At 45.3% G+C, this 19,558-nt stretch overlaps 1 protein-coding gene across 7 annotated transcripts in view; it reads left to right on the top strand.

Annotated features, from left to right (window-relative positions):
• Positions 1–19,558, top strand: part of EVI5L (ecotropic viral integration site 5 like) — a 72,889-nt gene that overhangs the window by 9,838 nt on the left and 43,493 nt on the right. For all 7 annotated transcript variants that reach the window (XM_069766811.1, XM_069766807.1, XM_069766806.1 and 4 more), the window contains 3 exons: positions 7,512–7,672; positions 14,654–14,819; positions 17,906–18,130. In XM_069766811.1, coding sequence (XP_069622912.1) covers positions 7,512–7,672; positions 14,654–14,819; positions 17,906–18,130 — 552 coding nt within the window. The remainder of the gene's footprint in view (positions 1–7,511; positions 7,673–14,653; positions 14,820–17,905; positions 18,131–19,558) is intronic.

Below are 19,558 nucleotides of genomic sequence, written 5' to 3'. Positions count from 1 at the left end.
TCAGGATAATAGCTCACAAATGCATGGGGGTCCCACTTTTTGGATATCTATCATATGACTATTTTGATTTGGGTGAATGATTTTATTGGTGCGCAACTCCTTTAAGTGACCCCCGTCTTTTACGCTGCTCTAATGGTCACGTTGTTATGTGAGGGTTTTAAAGTTAAACTTTAGCCTAAAGTTATGTTCCGGACTATGCTAAGAATTCCCTTAAGTGTCACTTTTAGGCCGTGCGGAGCGGTAACAAGCCACCCATAAAGGCCGCGACTGCTCCTCTGCGGCCTCCGATTGGAGCCTGGTTTAGTCGGATTTCATAAGAATGTAAAAAAAAACAAAAAAAACATTCAATGATGTTCTGTAACTGGAGGTTATAAATGTCTGCATTCACCCGGAGGGAGCAAAATGTAGGCCATGGCTTGTTTTTAGCCTTTCTGGTATTTGCTCACTTTGTTCTCACTTGTTCCCACGTGGAAACAATCAGCAAGCAGGTGTTACTGCTGTTACCGGATCTTATTCTGGATTTAGTGCAGGGTATAGCAGTGTCAGGAGCTCATTATTAAAGGGAATCTGTCAGCAAGTTTTTGCTACCCCATCTGAGAGCAGCATGATGTAGAGGAGGAGACTCTGATTCCAGTGATGTGTCACTTACCGGGCTGCTTGATGCACATTTAATAAAAATTACGTTTTCTCTACTGCAGATCTGCCAGTTCTCTAAATGCTGAGCTCTGTATAACCCCGCCCACACCACTGATTGGCTGCTTTCTGTGTGCAAAGGCAGAAAGTTACCAATCAGTGTTGGGGGCGGGGTTATACAGAGCTCATGTATGTGGAGGACTACATGGCAGCAGGTTTACCCTAGTTTATCTCCTGCTGATAAATCAGTGATTTTATTGAAAGTACGGCAAGCAGCCTAGTAAGTGATACATTACTGGAATCAGGGTCTCTGCACCTACATTATGCTGCTCTCAGATAAAGTGGCAAAATTTCGGGACAGATCCCCTTTAACCCCTTACCGGCATCGGACGTACTATACCGTCCAATGCCGGCTCCCCTGCTTTGATGCAGGGCTCCGCGGTGAGCCCGCATCAAAGCCGGGACATGTCAGCTGTTTTGAACAGCTGACATGTGCCCGCAATAGGTGCGGGCAGAATCGCGATCTGCCTGCACCTATTAACTAGTTAAATGCCGCTGTCAAACGCAGACAGCGGCATTTAACTACCGCTTCCGGCCGGGCGGCCGGAAATGACGTCATCGCCGACCCCCGTCACATGATCGGAGGTCGGCGATGCTTGTGAATGGTAACCATAGAGGTCCTTGAGACCTCTATGGTTACTGATTGCCCGTCGCTGTGAGCGCCACCCTGTGGTCGGCGCTCACAGCACACCTCCATTTCTGCTACATAGCAGCGATCAGCAGATCGCTGCTATGTAGCAGAGGCGATCGAGTTGTGCCTGCTTCTAGCCTCCCATGGAGGCTATTGAAGCATGGCAAAAGTTAAGAAAAAAAGTTTAAAAAAATGTGAAAAAAATAAAAAAAACATAAAAGTTTAAATCACCCCCCTTTCGCCCCAATCAAAATAAATCAATAAAAAAAATATCAAATCTACGCATATTTGGTATCGCAGCGCTCAGAATCGCCCGATCTATCAATTAAAAAAAAGTATTAACCTGATCGCTAAACAGCGTAGCGGGAAAAAAATTCGAAACGCCAGAATTACGTTTTTTTGGTCGCCGCGACATGCATTAAAATGCAATAACGGGCGATCAAAAGAACGTATCTGCACCAAAATGCTATCATTAAAAACGTCATCTCGGCACGCAAAAAATAAGCCCTCAACCGACCCCAGATGATGAAAAATGGAGACGCTACGAGTATCGGAAAATGGCGCAATTTTTTTTTTTTTAGCAAAGTTTGGAATTTTTTTTCACCACTTAGATAAAAAATAACCTAGTCATGTTTGGTGTCTATGAACTCGTACTGACCTGGAGAATCATAATGGCCGGTCAGTTTTAGCATTTAGTGAACCTAGCAAAAAAGCCAAACAAAAAACCAATGTGGGATTGCACTTTTTTTGCAATTTCACCGCACTTGGAATTTTTTTCCCGTTTTCTAGTGCACGACATGCTAAAACCAATGATGTCGTTCAAAAGTACAACTTGTCCCGCAAAAAATAAGCCCTCACATGGCCAAATTGACGGAAAAGTAAAAAAGTTATGTCTCTGGGAAGGAGGGGAGCGAAAAACGAACACGGAAAAACGAAAAATCCCCCGGTCATGAGTTAAATTCAGTATAAGTCTCAGGGTATGTGTAATTTTGTATTATTCTACTCCATATAAAATATTTGAAAATCATCTTTTACTGTTTAGTGTATACAGCTCCTATGCAAATCAGTGTCTTTACCTCTATCTATCTCATATTTTAGATGAAAAATCAATCTAATTTGTTCTACGCACATGACTAAGGCTGCGATTTAAAGGGAATCCAGCAGCGCGACCTTCCCCTTGTCAGTCAAGGAATAGAGCCAGGGAGGCAGAGGTTTGGGAAGTGCTACAATCACGACCAGAGCACTTTAGCTTCATTTGCATATGGAAAAATACAGTTTGGGGAGGTGGACCCGCTATGATATTCCCTTTCATGTGTACGGTGCAATAAACGGAGGGCGTGATGGACGATTCATTGTGGCGTCCATCACCCGTAGGCTATAATGCCTATTGGAAGCTCATGACGTATACACTTAAAGGAATTTTTACTTATAGGCAATGTTCTAAAATAAGGAAACCTCCAGAATGGTCACTGCGTCTCGTCTGCTCTAGTTTTCTCCACCAGTCCTGCAGTGCTGACAATCCCATCCGTCATACACATGACCACTGCAGTCAATCACCGGCCTCAGCCACCACATGCCATGCACCCAAGCTTCTTTGCCGAGGCCTGTAATTGGCTGTAGCAGTCATGTGACTGGTTACCACTGACAGACTGGCGAAAACCATCGGAGCATAGGCACTAGTCATCACTAGTAGGTATCCCTTTATTTTATCTTGGAAAAGTGCCTTAAAATCCCTGAGACCACCTTTTACAGTTGTCTGCGTCACCCTTAGTCCCCCATTTAAAGGGATATTCTCCCAAGTTGTTATCTTCAGGAGCGCGCGCCGTTCCTCTGTCTCGTGACTTCCTGCTCCCCATGGTGAGGGGCAGCGCACTCCTGAAGATTGGCAGTTCAGCTCCACCGCATGGCTGAGCCGGGGGTCTGCAGAGGCCGCGTTGAAGAAGCCCAAGGACACCGACTGGATCCAGCAATCCGGCCAGCTGCAGAGCTCTCCTTGCCTAGGAATCCGCCACCTCGGAGATGGCTAGTAACTTTGGCAACCAGCTATAAAGAATAAAAATTAAAAATCCATCAGAATGAAGAGGAAAATTGCACATTTTCTAGGTTTCTCGTATTTAAGACGAGGCAACCCCTTTAATAAGAACATATTGTGCACGGTGTCCTTTTTCCCCTGTAGTCTGCAGTGTGACATAGTTCAGGGTGCTAAGCTATTTCAGGCTATCCACACAAAACATGACCGCGTGTGAACCAGTCCAACAGGACAGGCGATGACGGTGCCTCACATCCTGCCTCAGGACCAGCAGGTACTGGAATTTCACACCAGCTTTCGTAATCCGTCAGAAGAAGAAAAACCGGCTCCAGTGAAAGTGATTTTTTTATATGGCTGCCACTTCCCCGGGGCACACCGGACTCCTGCTCAATTAGACGGCCATATTACTCATGCGAGGATCACATCGCAATGCTCGGACTGGCTGTCGGCTCTCCTCACCTGAGCGGGACGGCATGTATTTCTATGCAGCTGTCACACTCAGGTGAGGAGAGCCGACGGCCAGTCCAAGCATTGCGGTGTTATCTTTACGCGAGTAATATGGCCGTCTGACTGCGCCCTTACTGTATACCTCCAGGGTTCTGCACCTCTGCCTAAAACGTGTGTGCCTATAATAAACAGGACCTATCACCTTGACAAAAGCAGGTGTCGTCATTGAAAACCTACCTAATCTGAGAGCAGCATAACGTGAGGGCCAAAACCCCGATTCCAGCAATGTATCACTTACTGGGCTGCTTACAGTAGTTTTGATTAAAAGATTATTTAATCCGCAAGAGATTATCAGTAGAGAAGACTAGCTAACCTGCAGCTCTGCTAGTCCTCTGAATGCTGAGCTCTGCATAACCCCGCCCCCAACACTGATTGGCTGCTTTCTGCCTATGGCAGCTTTCTGTGTACACTGTCCAATCAGTGGTGTGGGCGGGATTATACAGAGCTCACTATTGAGAGGACTAGAAGATCTGCAGCAGATAGAACAGTGATGTTATCAAAACTGCAGCAAGCAGCCCAGTAAGTGATACATTGCTGAGATCAGGGTCCCAGGCCGTACATCACATCATTTTCACAGTCATTTGGCCCACAAAAAAACACGGACATGTGAACAGCTCCATAGACCATAATGGTTAAGTGAAAAACCGCAAGAACGTCCTCCAGCTTTTTGAGGATCAACCACAGGTTCTCAATGGGATTGAGATCTGTGGAATCACCTGGCCAGGGATCCAAAATGTCAATGTTTTGCTCACCGAGCCACATAGTTGTCACTTCTATCTTGTGACGTGGACTCCATCTTTCTGGAGAAAGCATTGTTCATCACCATATTGGTCCTGGATGGTTGGGAGAAGCTGGTCTTGGAGGAGGTTTAGATCCCATTCTTTGTTCCTGGCAAAATTTTCAGTGAGCCCCCTCCATGTGTGAAAAGCCCCCACATATGAATGCTGTCAGGATGCTTTACTGTAGGAAGACACAGGACTCATGGTGGCACTCACCTTTTCTCCTCCGGACATTCATTCTTCCTGATGTCCTAAATAGTATGAAGAGGGCTTCATTTGAGAAAATAACTGTACCCCAATTCCTCACCTGCCCAATCCCTGTACTCCCTGGAGATCTGTTCTCTCTGATGAAGCCCCTATTGTTCCCTACAGCCAGGGAACAAAGGTTGTTCCGAAACCAGAAGACTCCCTTCACTGCAGGTTCATGGTGATCCTGAGGAGGTCATAAAGTGCTCTTTATTAGTGGGATTTATGGATTTTGGAGATTTATCAAAACACTAGATGGTGGCCCGATACTAACGCATCGGATATTCTAGAATATGCATGTCCACGTAGTATATTGCCCAGCGACGTAGTATATTGCCCAGCGACGTAGTATATTGCCCAGCGACGTAGTATATTGCCCAGTCACGCAGTATATTGCCCAGTCACACAGTATATTGCCCAGCCACGCAGTATATTGCCCAGTCACGTAGTATATTGCCCAGCCACGTAGTATATTGCCCAGCCACGTAGTATATTGCCCAGTCACGTAGTATATTGCCAAGCCACGTAGTATATTGCACAGCCACGTAGTATATTGCCCAGTCACGTAGTATATTGGCCAGTCACGTAGTATATTGGCCAGTCACGTAGTATATTGGCCAGTCACGTAGTATATTGGCCAGTCACGTAGTATATTGGCCAGTCACGTAGTATATTGGCCAGTCACGTAGTATATTGGCCAGCCACGCAGTATATTGGCCAGTCACGTAGTATATTGCCCAGTCACGTAGTATATTGCCCAGCCACGTAGTATATTGCCCAGCCACGTAGTATATTGCCCAGTCACGTAGTATATTGCCAAGCCACGTAGTATATTGCCCAGCCACGTAGTATATTGCCCAGCCACGTAGTATATTGCCCAGTCACGTAGTATATTGCCAAGCCACGTAGTATATTGCACAGCCACGTAGTATATTGCCCAGTCACGTAGTATATTGGCCAGTCACGTAGTATATTGGCCAGTCACGTAGTATATTGGCCAGTCACGTAGTATATTGGCCAGTCACGTAGTATATTGGCCAGTCACGTAGTATATTGGCCAGTCACGTAGTATATTGGCCAGTCACGTAGTATATTGGCCAGCCACGCAGTATATTGGCCAGTCACGTAGTATATTGCCCAGTCACGTAGTATATTGCCCAGCCACGTAGTATATTGCCCAGCCACGTAGTATATTGCCCAGTCACGTAGTATATTGCCAAGCCACGTAGTATATTGCACAGCCACGTAGTATATTGGCCAGTCACGTAGTATATTGGCCAGTCACGTAGTATATTGGCCAGTCACGTAGTATATTGGCCAGTCACGTAGTATATTGGCCAGTCACGTAGTATATTGGCCAGTCACGTAGTATATTGGCCAGTCACGTAGTATATTGGCCAGTCACGTAGTATATTGGCCAGTCACGTAGTATATTGGCCAGTCACGTAGTATATTGGCCAGTCACGTAGTATATTGGCCAGCCACGTAGTATATTGGCCAGCCACGTAGTATATTGGCCAGCCACGTAGTATATTGCCCAGCCACGTAGTATATTGCCCAGCCACGTAGTATATTGCCCAGCCACGTAGTATATTGCCCAGCCACGTAGTATATTGCCCAGCCACGTAGTATATTCTCCAGCCACGTAGTATATTGCCCAGCCACGTAGTATATTCTCCAGTCACGTAGTATATTGCCCAGCCACGTAGTATATTGCCCAGCCACGTAGTATATTGCCCAGTCACGTATGTAACAGATTAAAAAAGACTTAAAATAAAAAATAAACATATACCTTCCGAGGGGCCCCTTGTAGTCCTGGCACCTGTGTGCATTACACGCGGCAGCTTCCGGTCCCAGGGTTGGTATGAGCGCAGGACCTGTGATGACGTCGCGGTCACATGGCAGGTCCTTCTCGCATAGCATCCTTGGCACCGGAACCTGCCGCTTGCACTGCCGAGGAGAGAACGCAACGATGGAGGGTTAGAATAACGTTTTTTTTTTATTATTATTATTTGTAACATTAGATCTTTTTACTATTGATGCTGCATACGTAGCATCAATAGTAAAAACTTGCTCACACAGGGTTAATAGCTGCATTAATGGAGTGTGTTACACCGTGGTCCATTAACGCTGGCATTAACCCTGTGTGAGGGCTGACTGGAGGGGAGTACGGTGCGGGCACTGACTGCGGGGAGGAAGGAGCGGCCGTTTTGCCGCCGGACTGTGCCCGTCGCTGATTGGTTGCGGCAAAACAGCCACGACCAATCAGCGACTTGGATTTCCATGACAGACAGAGGCTGCGACCAATGAATATCTGTGACAGAAAGACAGACCGACAGAAAGACGGAAGTGACCCTTAGACAATTATATAGTAGAAGTGCATGGGAAGGGGGGGAATGTGTAGTTGTCCATGGAAACCAATCAAAAGTGAGCTTTCATAATCTAGAGGACCTTTGGGAAGAGGACCTTTGGGAAATGAAAGCAGTGAGCTGATTGGTTGTAAACGATGATCGCTCCATTGTGCCCTTCCCGTGTAGTCTTGGTATGGTGTAAATGAAGGTAAGCCGTTCCTACACCCGTGGTGCCCTCCACATGCTCAGTTCTGTTCCCCGTTTTCTCGTTTCAGATGAGCACTCTGGCCCCCCTCCATCTCGCAGACATGGCCAGCCCGGCTCTCAGTCCCGATGATTCGTCCCTGTCGGCGGCGGTGAGCATCTCGCCCTCAGACTCTGAGAACCTCAGTCCGGATGAACTGGAGCTGCTCAGCAAACTGGAGGAGCAGAACAGGTACACGGCGTATAATGTTAGCACGTATAGTGTGCGTAAGGCCATTTATGTCAGTGAAGGACACCTCTGATATGACACATGTGGTTGCCTTTAGTTTATAAAAATCCAGTAAGTTTGATTCTTCCATCTTTACCTGATATGCAGACTGTTCTGAGTTTCATATTTTCTCTGGGTGTCAGATCTGTATGCCCCCGGGGGGAGGATGACGTCTTCATTAGCTCCTATATCAGCACGGCTTCTATCCTCCACCTTGATATGCTTTCCTCCTTGTCTACGGCTCGTGTTCTCTGCCCTCCCAGAGACTATACATGCTTTCTTCCATGTCCACATTTTGGAGATCTGTGTATATTCTCTTATTTCTCCCTGCTGCTTTATCTGACACTGAAATAAAGGAGAAGAGGGAACTGTCAGGAGCCCTTACTGTGTCTTGTTTTGCAGGTCTCTTGGCTAGATAAAGGACTTCCAGACTTTTCTGCTGCAATATGGACCATTCAGAAAGTTTCTTAAGTTGGGGAACAAATGAATAAGCAAAATAAAATTCTGTGCATAGATAGTGGGACTTGGTGTAATCAGTTGATCGCCCCAATGATCACTAAGAGAATTACTCTCCTCATTGTCCATAGCGACCAATCAGAGCTCAGCTTTAATTTCTTAAACTGCTTTGTTAACATGAAAGCTGCACTGTGATTGGATGTTATGGGCAACAAATCTAGTGTTATTTTTTTGATAAAAGAGGTCCATTGATTTTCTTGCTTTAAAAAAATAAAAGAAACTGAATACTTTACAGCGGAGGGATTATGAGAAATCAATGATGCAGCCGGAGTCGTCGTCTTTATGCATCATCTGATGTATCTCCGTTACTGAGCAACACTTTTTATTGGGTGGAAATCAATATGTCAGCTGTTAGCTTGATCTCAGCTTTTTTTATTCTCCTGTTTAAGAAAGGAACAATGTGAAGTGAGGTGACGTTTTAAAGAGCCCCCCCATCCTTAAAATCTCAAATAAATACCGTAAGTAATTAAAGGGGTTTTCCCACAAACAAAGTACATTTTAATCAATAGATCTTGGAATAATAATAAGTTCGACAATTGGATGTGTTTAAAAATAAATGTTCCTGTGCTGAGATAATCTTATAAATGTGCCCCTGCTGTGTGCTGTGTAATGGCCGTGTCTGACTGTACAGTAACATGGTCTGATCGTACCACAGCTCCTGGGTAGGATAAGGAGGAAAAGAGTATACAGACAGGACAGCATGGGATTGCAGCTGCTGCTTTCTGTGAGGTAAAACATTTCCCTGCCTGTTTAAAAACATGTTTTACCTCACAGAAAGCAGGAGCAACACAGCTCTTTTTGCCTAAAGAAATTATATTCTTGCACTAAGGAAAGGTTAAAGACAAAAATAAAGACCATTTTTATTTTTGCGAAAAAAAAATCATGAACCCCATGATCCCTTTTTAAAAAAAAATAATTTGATATACAGAAAAAAATAGGAAAGTGATGATTTGGCTCAATGTTTTCTGTAGAAGTAGCCCCTGGTCTGACTGATGTTCATACTGAGGATCAGATTGGACATCATCCACTGTAGGGGAAATGTAGTACTACATGGCCACCATGTAATATAGGACTGGCCAGGTCTGCGCTTAAAGGGGTGGTCTACATCTGAAATATCAAAATCGAGAGCGCTGCAGCCAGTCGGCAGCTGCTGACCTCTACATTGATGGAATATTGATGAGCTGCAGCCGATCAGCGATTCCTGATTGTCATGTCACGTGATTGCTACAGTCAAGGTGAGGTGAGTCCGCAACGACATCGCTGCAATGATGCTGATGTGGTGATTTATGGCAGGGCTGTGGAGTCGGTAAGCCAAACCTCCAACCCACCAATTTCCATGACACCGACTCCAACTCTGACTCCGCCAAAATGGGCTCCTACTCCAACTCCACAACCCTGATACATGGTCCTGAAACGCGTTGAATGTACAGTATATTGTACAGAATAAAATCATACATACGTCCATTCTAAAAGGTAAAAATCCATCCACGCAAGTAACGTCATCTGTCATCCCGATTTACAAAGATGGAGACAGAGCAGTCATGAATCGTGAACATGGGCAAGGAAAAACGAAGACCCGAAGAGAGGAAAAGACTTTGTGGACAAACGCTGTCGATTTTTAGGTGATTTTTTTTTAAAGGGTAGAAATTAACACCTAACTCATTGATTGGTGGGACCACTAGCCGGAAAAAGCTGTACTCGCCTATCTACGGCAGTCCCGTAGACAATGAATGGAGCGGTGGATGGACATGTGTCCTACCACATAGACAAGGCTCCGCAGAGCCCCATTATCGGGATCGGTCGGAGTCCTACCCATTTGGACCCCCAACAATCACCAAGTTATAGCCTATCCTTATTCAGATAATAATAACAACTTAAAGGGGTTGTCCATCTTTGGGGACAATTATTTGTCTTACATGTACGGTAATTGGGGCTAAAAAAAAAAGCATTTTTGCAAATGGGTTTCCTTAAAAATGTTTCTCGGTTTGCTTTCTGTAGCCTCTGTGCTGCACTGTCTATTGCTGGCTGCAGAATGAGTTAACTGGGAATCTGTCAGTCAGCGAGCTATGACGGGAGGGTTTTTTTAAACTCTCTTTATCTTTCTGTTTCTGAGCTTCTCTCATCTATTTCATGACTACAAATTACATCAAAATTGACTGTGCCGGGAAATAAAGAGCCTGTAAATGCCAAATGGTGCAATGCTTTTAATGAAAAAATGATTTTTTTTTTTAGCCCCAAATGCAAAAAAAAGGTGGAAAAACCCTTTAAGTGGTCTTGCAATGTGTTTCCAGCCTATCACTCAGCCAACTCAAGCTGAGGGGAGAGGTGAGGGTCCCCCATGTAGCTTGACTCTACGCTACACTAGAGCTGGGGAGGCAAAGACTTGGGAAGTGCTCCGGTCACGCCCAGAGCACTTCAGCCTTATTTGCATATGGATTAAAGAATAAACCCTTATCGATACCAGTGTCACCCGCACCGTCTGTGTGTATCGATTACACATATCATAGGTCAGCAACTAAGATTGAGAAGCGGGTGAACGTTCTGCAGGATGTTACATTGCGGTAGGAATTGCCCATGTGGCATGAAGCTGGCACACTCTGAGCTCGCCCCTAGCTGGTATGAGTGATATGTTTGATCATTTCTGCACAGAGCTCATTAAAATGTGCCGAGATCCCTGGCACTGAAAAAACCCTCCATTGCTGCGTGTCTGGGAAAGTCAGCTGCAATTCTCACCGCGGGACAATGCAGCATAGATAGTGGAGCCAGGCGGCTTTCATCCTCCGTACAATGGCCTCTTTCAGACGCACGGTGCCGGGTGAATAGCGCAGACTGGCTTCTTTTCCGATTTAATTCACACTAATTAAATCTAGCATTCATTACCATGTACAAGGCAGAGTGGGGGATAGAAATCCACAAGCCGTATATGTAATACATGGAATGGAAATGGCACAACAAGACGGCAGGATATACTCAATTACCAAACCGAAGATGCTGGTCTCCTAAATAGGTTAATTCCACTTGCCAAGGTTACCGGCCACCTCTGCACTGTAACAGAAATGGCTGGTTTGCGAAGCAACGAGTGAACTGCTTTGACACATCTGGATATTTTCGGGACTGGAAAAACTAGTACCAGAGCTGTCCGAATGTTACATACATGTGGCATCCGTGTGCCGTCTGTGTGACACGTACCGGAGCCTGGGAAAAGCTGTACAGTTTGCGCTGTTCCCAGGCGCAGGGTGCTGAAGGCCGCTCTCATCATTGTCGCCTGGTCTCCCTAAGATCAGTGCGACCAGGCGACAATAATGGGGGTTGTATTCAGCACACGCAGAGTACATTGTGTTTAAAATATATATATATATATATATATATATATATATATATATATATATATATATATATATATATATATATATATATATATATATATATATATATAATATTTTAAATGGCGTGGTCTACCCAACCCATGGTTGGGGGCTGATGCTACAAACCTGGGAAGAGATGACAATATCCCAAAAGGTTCCCTGCTGTATTCTTCGCAATTACTGGTTAGTTTACAGGAGCCCCCAGAAAAAAAATAAATTGGGATCCCCCTATAATTTCTAACCAGCAAAGGCTAAACGGACATCTATGTACTGATATTAATAGTCTAGGAAGGGGCCAGGGATATTGCGCCCTCTCCTAGGCTACCAACATCAGCCCTCAAACTCCACAGAAATGGCGCTTTCATACGATGCGCAAAATCTGCCGCTTAGCCTCGCTCTTCCCACTTGCCCTGGTGGGCAATAGGTTTGTGGTTGATGTCAGCTGTTTTATGGCCGCTGACATCAAGCCCAGGGGTTAGTAATGTAGAGGCGTGTATAAGAATCTTCCATTAGTAACCCCATAGTCATATTGTAAAAAATACACAGCCAGAAATGAAAGACACAGACTCATTTATATGAAATATACACACCCCACCCTCTATTTCCCATTTATTACTGTAAAAATTAAAATGATAAAACACCATATTCCTCACCTGCCTGACGACAATCCATTTGACCCACGAAGAAGTCGATCTCTGTTACATCTAGATCGCATGACTGAGCGGTGGCATGATGCGACTGCTCAGCTATGAATCCAGGACACACTGAGCTGAACTTGGGGCGCAGCTTCAATGATGGGCGGTAACGTCATAGAGGTTACCGCCAGTCACTGCCATCTGTTCCCACGCTCAGTTCAGTGTGAGCTGGCCGATGAACTGGTGTAACTTTCATGAAATCAACGCTAGCACCGTGGGAAATGTACGGTAATAGCCTGGGAACCTTTTGCAATATTGTCTCCTCTTTTCCCAGATTATTCATCGGTCGGCTTTCCCTCAGCTGGTTATGAAAATTATGCTGCAGCCCACGCCATTTTTTAAAATAATTTTTTATTCTACACACGATGTACACAGTGGGTGCTGAATACATACAACTCCCATCATCATGGGTCCGTCCACTTCTGCTCTGATGCTATAGAGGGAAAGCTGCCTCCTATGGAACGATTGGAAAGAATGTAGTTTGCGACCATGGTGCTAACTGGAAATGTCAATCTTCAAGAGTGCAAGAAGCTGGGAGGCAGGGGAGCGGCGTGCTCCTGATGAAAAAGCCTTTAAGAAGAGGTTGCCTTCATGAGACGTCCAATCTTAACAAGATGGTGGGATAGGTGATAAGACATTAATGGCTGTTCCACCACTTGCAAAGAGGTTCTGCAGTTCCTCATGTAGTGGCCATGAATATGTAGCCATAGCTTTATTCAAATGGAGTACTTTAGAGCCCTGCACCAGGAGTCACTGGGGATCCCAACACCCGGATTCCCCTCAGTGATCATCAAGTTATAACCGCCTTAAGAAACGTGATTGCCATTATTTTCAAAGTTGACAGCGGAGGGGTCATGCTGGTCCCACCCCTGCCACCAATTGTCAAAGGTCACAGCCAAGGGAGTCACGCTAAACCATCCCTCTGTTACCTTTTTGTCGCAAACAGCCCTCTGCTACCCCCTATCATCAGGACAATTGCACGTTTGGCCAACCACTAATAGGCCAATTATTGGAGAACTAATAGTGAGCGTTTGGTATATACACCTCCTATTCCAACACATGGAATATATACATATATATATATATACCCCAGTACGGTCACTGCTAACTCCACGTTAACCAAAGAACTACTCGCTGCCACCACCAATCGTTTTTTACAGGCCAATCGGACGCCTAGTTTCTGGTAGCGCATGGCTTTCAGGATTGTGGTTTACAGAACAAAAGGAACAGACCTATTACATTTTATTTTTAATTGAAAATGATACGCAGTGTTTATAAAAAATATACATATTCCATGGGAACAAAACAATACAGAATATACAATTTCATAAAATAAAAGAATAAAACATAAGAAACTTTCTACGCTGGCCACAGAGATGCTCAGCTAGCGAAGGAGAGCACTTTAGTTGGAAACGTGCAGTGAACAGGAATCATGCATACACTGATATGTGTCTCTCTGCAGGAACACAGATCATAACTCACCTTCTCCTTTGATCAATACCTAAGTTACACCCGCACACCTCCCCTTGATAACTCATAACAGGGCTGGTCCTGGCATGTGGCTTCAGTTTCAGAAGATTATGAGATTTCCAATTTTCAAGATATTTTCGCCCCTGGGGTCACATGCGGGATAAATTATGGACATATTTTTTTATCATGATTTTACCGTTGCCCAGAGACCAAACACGATTCGGTTCGCATCATCTATCAGGCGGTTATTTAATTGGAGGGATTCTAGCGAACCCATGATGAAGTGAGTGAGTGCGTCACGTCCGTACCCTTGCTATGATGCCGAAAATCTATATCTCAAATATAGGAGTGATACAAACCCCAATATTCATAACTTTCCACCGGTACCCCAGTGTTTAGCTGTTAATGTTTCCTTCAGAGGAAATAGAACAAAATTTCTGTGTAACGTTGTTAGATTTCCTGCTTCTCTTCCTCTCCAATCTATAAATTTCAGTCTTCCTCACAATATACATTCTGGTTGGTACTGCAGAGATCCTCCACTTAAAAGGGAGTTTTGAGTAGTTTCCTAACCTCTCAGACGTTCGTAATTTACTCTCTTCCCATGTTAAACATGGGGTCCTGTTACCAAAAGAAGATTTTTAGATTGTAAATTCTTTCTCCAACTGCAATTCTGTGTGAGTGAGGAGGGGGGTGAATGCCCCCTCACTGGAGCGGTGTTATGGATCTTGATATTTTCTATGACACTTATCTATTGCCATATTTCTGGTCCATGATCCCGATCATGACACCGCAAGTGCACGGTGCTCCTTACCATATCCCTGTTTGCCCTAGGCATAGCACAAAGTATGGTCGGAGCATTTCTTTGCCTTTGTCTGATGTGTATGGTCTTCCTATCTCAGGCTCCTGGAAGCAGACTCCAAATCCCTACGCAGCGTTTCCGGATCCTGCAGAACCAGTGTCACCTCCCCGGGGCCACCACCTCTGGATCAGGACAGCTGGGAGCTTTGGGGACGCATTGTCACTCACTGGGAGGAATGGACCAGGAGGAAGGAGAAGCTTCTGAAGGTCAGTGAGAGGCAGAGATGACGAAGACGAGCTTATGTATGACCACGCGAGGTCAGGTTACCGGCCTCTAGAGGGAAAAAGTTCCATTATGTGCTGTTATTCGGGTATATTACATTACAGGACCATGTATTACACTGCTGGCAATCATTAACACTGATTGTCCTATTACTGAGCAGACGGACATGCACTTCATCAGCTGAAATCCTATCTGCTGCTTCCTGTGTTAATGGTTACCTCTGCTGGTGCTGGCAGCGCAGGCTCTGCTCCCCACATGTGACAGCTGCTCTGCCTGCAATACCTTCACATGCTTCTGTACACTCTTGTAATTATCTAGTGACATTGCTGTCACTTGCTAATTATCTCAGAGTTGGCATGTTTGTAAGATGCCAGTTATGCAGATTAGCTGGAGGAATAAAGCTGGTTCTCTAATGCCACCTACTGGAGGAAGCCGTCTTATTAGTCTGCGTCAACCTTGTAAAGGGAATCTGACAGCGGGTTTTGTTATGTAATCTGATAGCAGCATATTGTAGGGACAGAAACCCTGATTCCAATGATGTATCACTTACTGGGCTGCTTGGTGTAGTTTTGATAGAATCCCTGTTTTCTCTGCTGTAGCTGTAGCAGTGCTAAAAATGTTGAGCTGTGTATAGCCCCACCCACACCACTGATTGGCAGCTTCCTGAGTCCATTCTCAGCAAGTAGCCAATGAGTGGTGGGGGCGGAGTTACACAGTTTAGCTGGACTGCTTTGTACAGGACACCTAGTCCTGCAGTGATAATCTCCTTCTAATAAATCATTGATAATACTGAAACTACCACAGGTTGCTGAGAAAGTGACACATCCCTGGAATCAGCGTCTCAGCCGCTACCTCGTTCTGCTTTTAGATTAAATAGTAAAAAATATCTTACAGATTCCCTTTAAATAAAATCTGTCAGCAAGTTAAGTCCATCTACAGTGGCTTTTGAAATTCACCCCCTTGGCATTTTTCATGTTTTCCCAAGTCACAACCTGGAATTTCACAGTTTTTTGGAGGGTTTGCATCAGTTGATGTAAAGAACATGCCTAAAACTGTGAACGTTTGTTTTTCTGTTTATTGTGAAGCAAACAACATATAGTACAAAGTAACTGAAAACTTCTGCGTGCAAAACTATTCACCCCCCTAAAGTCAGTACTTTGTAGAGCCTCTTTTTATACAGCTGCAAGTCGCTTTGGATAAGTCTCTATGAGCTTTCCACATCTTGCCACTGTGATTTTTGCCCATTCCTAAAAGCAAAACTGCTCCAACTGCTTCAAGTTAGATGTTTCCTCTGATGAATAGTAATCTTCAAGTCTGACCACAGATTCTCAGTTGGATTCAGGTCGGGGCTTTGGTTAGGCAGCTCCAAAACATTTCCATGTTTCCCTCAAACCACTAGAATGTTGCTTTAGCAGTATGCCTTGGGTCATTGTCTTGTTGGAAGGTGAACCTCTGTCCCAGTCTCAAATCACTGACAGAATTTAAACAGGTTTTGCTCAAAAATATCCCTGTATTTTGCACCATCCATTTTCCCCTCAACTCGGACAATTTTCCCTGACCCTGCTGCCAAAAAAGATCCCCACAACATGTTGCTGCCACCGTGTTTCACTGTGGGGATTGTGTTCTTTGGGTGATGAGATGAGCTTACAAAAATATTTAAACACAGGTTGTAATGTCACAAAATAGGTAAAAAGGCAAGGGGGGTGAATACTTTCACAAACCACTGTATAGGTCATTAAAAGCATTGACACCTTCCACTTTGCTGTGTGTTCCTCTGGGTGGGATGAATTTATAGGCTTTCAGCCAGGGAGAGGCGTGTAAGGTTAGGGTCCCATCACAGGGGGAAGTCTTGTCGCGACTAACGGTCTCTCACAAATTGACTAATTTGTGCCCTAAGTACCTTATTTTTTTAACATTATTTTCTATAGCCGGAGGTGCTGGTCAATTTTTTTTTTTTTATTTTGCTTATGGCATTTGCCATGTGGTATTTTTCTGGGTCTACAGCACCGACGAGCAGCACGATGAAGCCAGTGCCCCCAGAAGGGCACCTTACAGTGCAGGAGTGATGTGAGCGGGTGTGATGTCTGCTGCGTCAGTGGGTCAGCCAGCCACCAGCATAAGAAAGCAGGCTCTAAGGGTGTAAATGACCCGCGGAGGCAGACTTTCGTTAGGTGCCCTGGGCGGGACAAAGCACCTGATGCCTCTTTGACATATTTTTTAAATCTAGGACGTGTTCGGAATAACGTAGCGGGGCATTTAGCTTTCAGTGACCTACATGAGCATATAAATGGTTAAAAGGAGTGGGGTGGGTTCAACTTGCTGACCGTTTACCTTTAAGAAACCTTAGCCAAAAGGAAAAGACCTCCATCTGTAGCCAAATGTTTCTGGGTTCTTGTCCCGCACCTGAGCAAAGTAGGTTACTACTTTCCTGGGTGAGAGGCCTGCGGCAGAGGTCTACGGGGCAAAATTTTTCTTGAGGAGGTTGCTAAGATGGCATAAAGAGACTTTCAAGCCAAGTGTTGCTCCTTCTGTGCACCGACCGGAGGCAAGAACCTGGGTACAGCTGCAGCAGAGGGAGGCTGTCTCCTTTTTTTTAGAGAAGACTTTGGTTTGGCTGAATTTCGAAAAGTCCTATGGCAGTACTCAGAGTAGGATCAATATTGACTCCTCCGACTCTTCAGTTTCCATGACTCCAACTCCACCCAAATGGACTCCGACTCCACAGCCCTGACAGAGCTGTGGAGTCGGAAAGCCAAACCTCCGACTCCGACTCCTCAATTTCCATGACACCGACTCCACCAAAATGGGCTCCGACTCCAGAGCCCTGCTTACAGGGTACCTACCCAAAGTAGGTGGTGCTAGGGTGACGTTTTGGTCTTCACGGAAAATGGCTAATAGCTTTTTGCTTGGACCCTTGCCTGGCTGATAAGTCTCCCTATGCCATCTCAGCGCACTTGCCTCTTAGATGCCGGCACATGTTGTTAGCGTCACTTTCCTCTCTACAGCTGTAGTACTTGCACTTCTTAAAGACATCTCCCGTTTGCCATCTGCTTCCTCGTGTGTCCTGCAGGAGCTCATACGGAAGGGGATCCCTCACCACTTTCGCGCCATAGTGTGGCAGATGTTGTGCAACGCAACAGACATGCCAGTGGGAAAGCAATACTCCGATCTTCTAAAGATGTCCTCGCCCTGTGAGAAGCTGATCCGGAGGGACATCGCTCGTACCTACCCCGAGCACGACTTCTTCAGGGGTCAGGACAGCCTGGGGCAGGAGGGACTGTTCAATGTCATGAAGGTAAAGAAAAAGACAATATGGGAGGATTACGTAATCATAAAGGCATGAATGAATGAATGAATGAATGAATGAATGAATGAATGAAACAATGCACTTGAATGAAAGTCACCATGTAAAAGGGTACATGTTAAAAACTCTTGGCGCACGAGACATTTTGATCGTTGAGGGTCTTGGTGCCTCCACTGATCACTTACAAGTAGGAGCAGGACCTCCATTTGAGCACTGTGCCCCTTCATCTCTGACCGGAGAGCGGCACAGGTGGTGTAAGGACCCATTTAGGGTACGTGCACCCGTTAAGCATTTGTGCCGACAAATGCTAAAGTATTGGCAGGAAAAACGCAGCGTAAGTTTGCCGCAATTTTTCCAAGTCATTGGAATGAGTGCAAAACGCTAAGAAAAAGCTGGCAACTGCTTCAAAATCTGCAAGGAAAAAACAAGCAGCGTGTGCACAAGACTTCAGAAACCTCATTCACTCTGCTGGGACAGTTAAATGCTGCGGCGTTTTTGGCTGCAAAAATGCATTGAAAAAAAACCACGTCAAAAACACAACACGTGCACAGACCCTAAAGATCTCCGCCCCCGGGTGCCAAGTGTAGGTTTATTAGAGGGCCCCTATCTGAGATGAGTGAATTGATTCGCAACCAGTTGGATTCCCCAAGAATTAGGATTTGGTAAGGTCCAAATCTTTTGTGACTTGTTTGCTGGATTTCTTTTGACCGCTGGTAAGGGAGTTTCAAAGATTCTACTCCTGCGGCCAAGACTCACCCCTCACCTGTCATACCACCTCTCCTGAAAGCTATGGTCTGTGCTTAGGTCCTTCAGCACAGAGATGACTAGGCCTCGTGCCACTCATAGGTTTGATTCATCTGAATCAGCAAGAAAAACTGATTCAACCCAAAATTGAAGTGTTGAAATGTTGAGGACTCTACAGAAGCCTAGGAAATCAGGGAAGAGGCTAAAAGGTCGTCCAGGTCTGAGGAGGCCTCACATCTCTGACACTCAGTGCTGAGAGGCTAAGGACCTGTCGTGAAGACCAGGTAGAGCTGCGGCCACCGGACTGGCGAGGACAAGGGGAGTATAATCTTGTGCTATTTTTTAACCCCTTCCCTGCTTTATTATACGTCAAAGTCCGGAGAGTCCTCAGAACATAATAATCATCGTTCCTTGGTACTTTCAATTTGGGTCTGAATAATAAAAATAATGTTAAAGGGGTTATCTAGGACTATATTAATTTGTTACTGTGAGCCTAAAAATTAACGGGCAGGTAGTCGCTAACTACCTGCCTGTTGTGCCCAGCGCCGATCTCTGTTGGCACAGAGCTGTCACAGACCGCTCTTGCCGGCGACTGCTGCTTCTTCTGATATCATGTCGACAGAGCAGTGGCTTCCTCTCCGCTTTGCTCTGTTGACAGGGCATCATTGCCGACAT

Source organism: Ranitomeya imitator, chromosome 4, assembly GCF_032444005.1.
Source record: "Ranitomeya imitator isolate aRanImi1 chromosome 4, aRanImi1.pri, whole genome shotgun sequence".
In the NCBI taxonomy this organism is placed as follows: Eukaryota; Metazoa; Chordata; class Amphibia; order Anura; family Dendrobatidae; genus Ranitomeya; species Ranitomeya imitator.
This window is presented reverse-complemented; position numbering and strand designations above follow the sequence as displayed.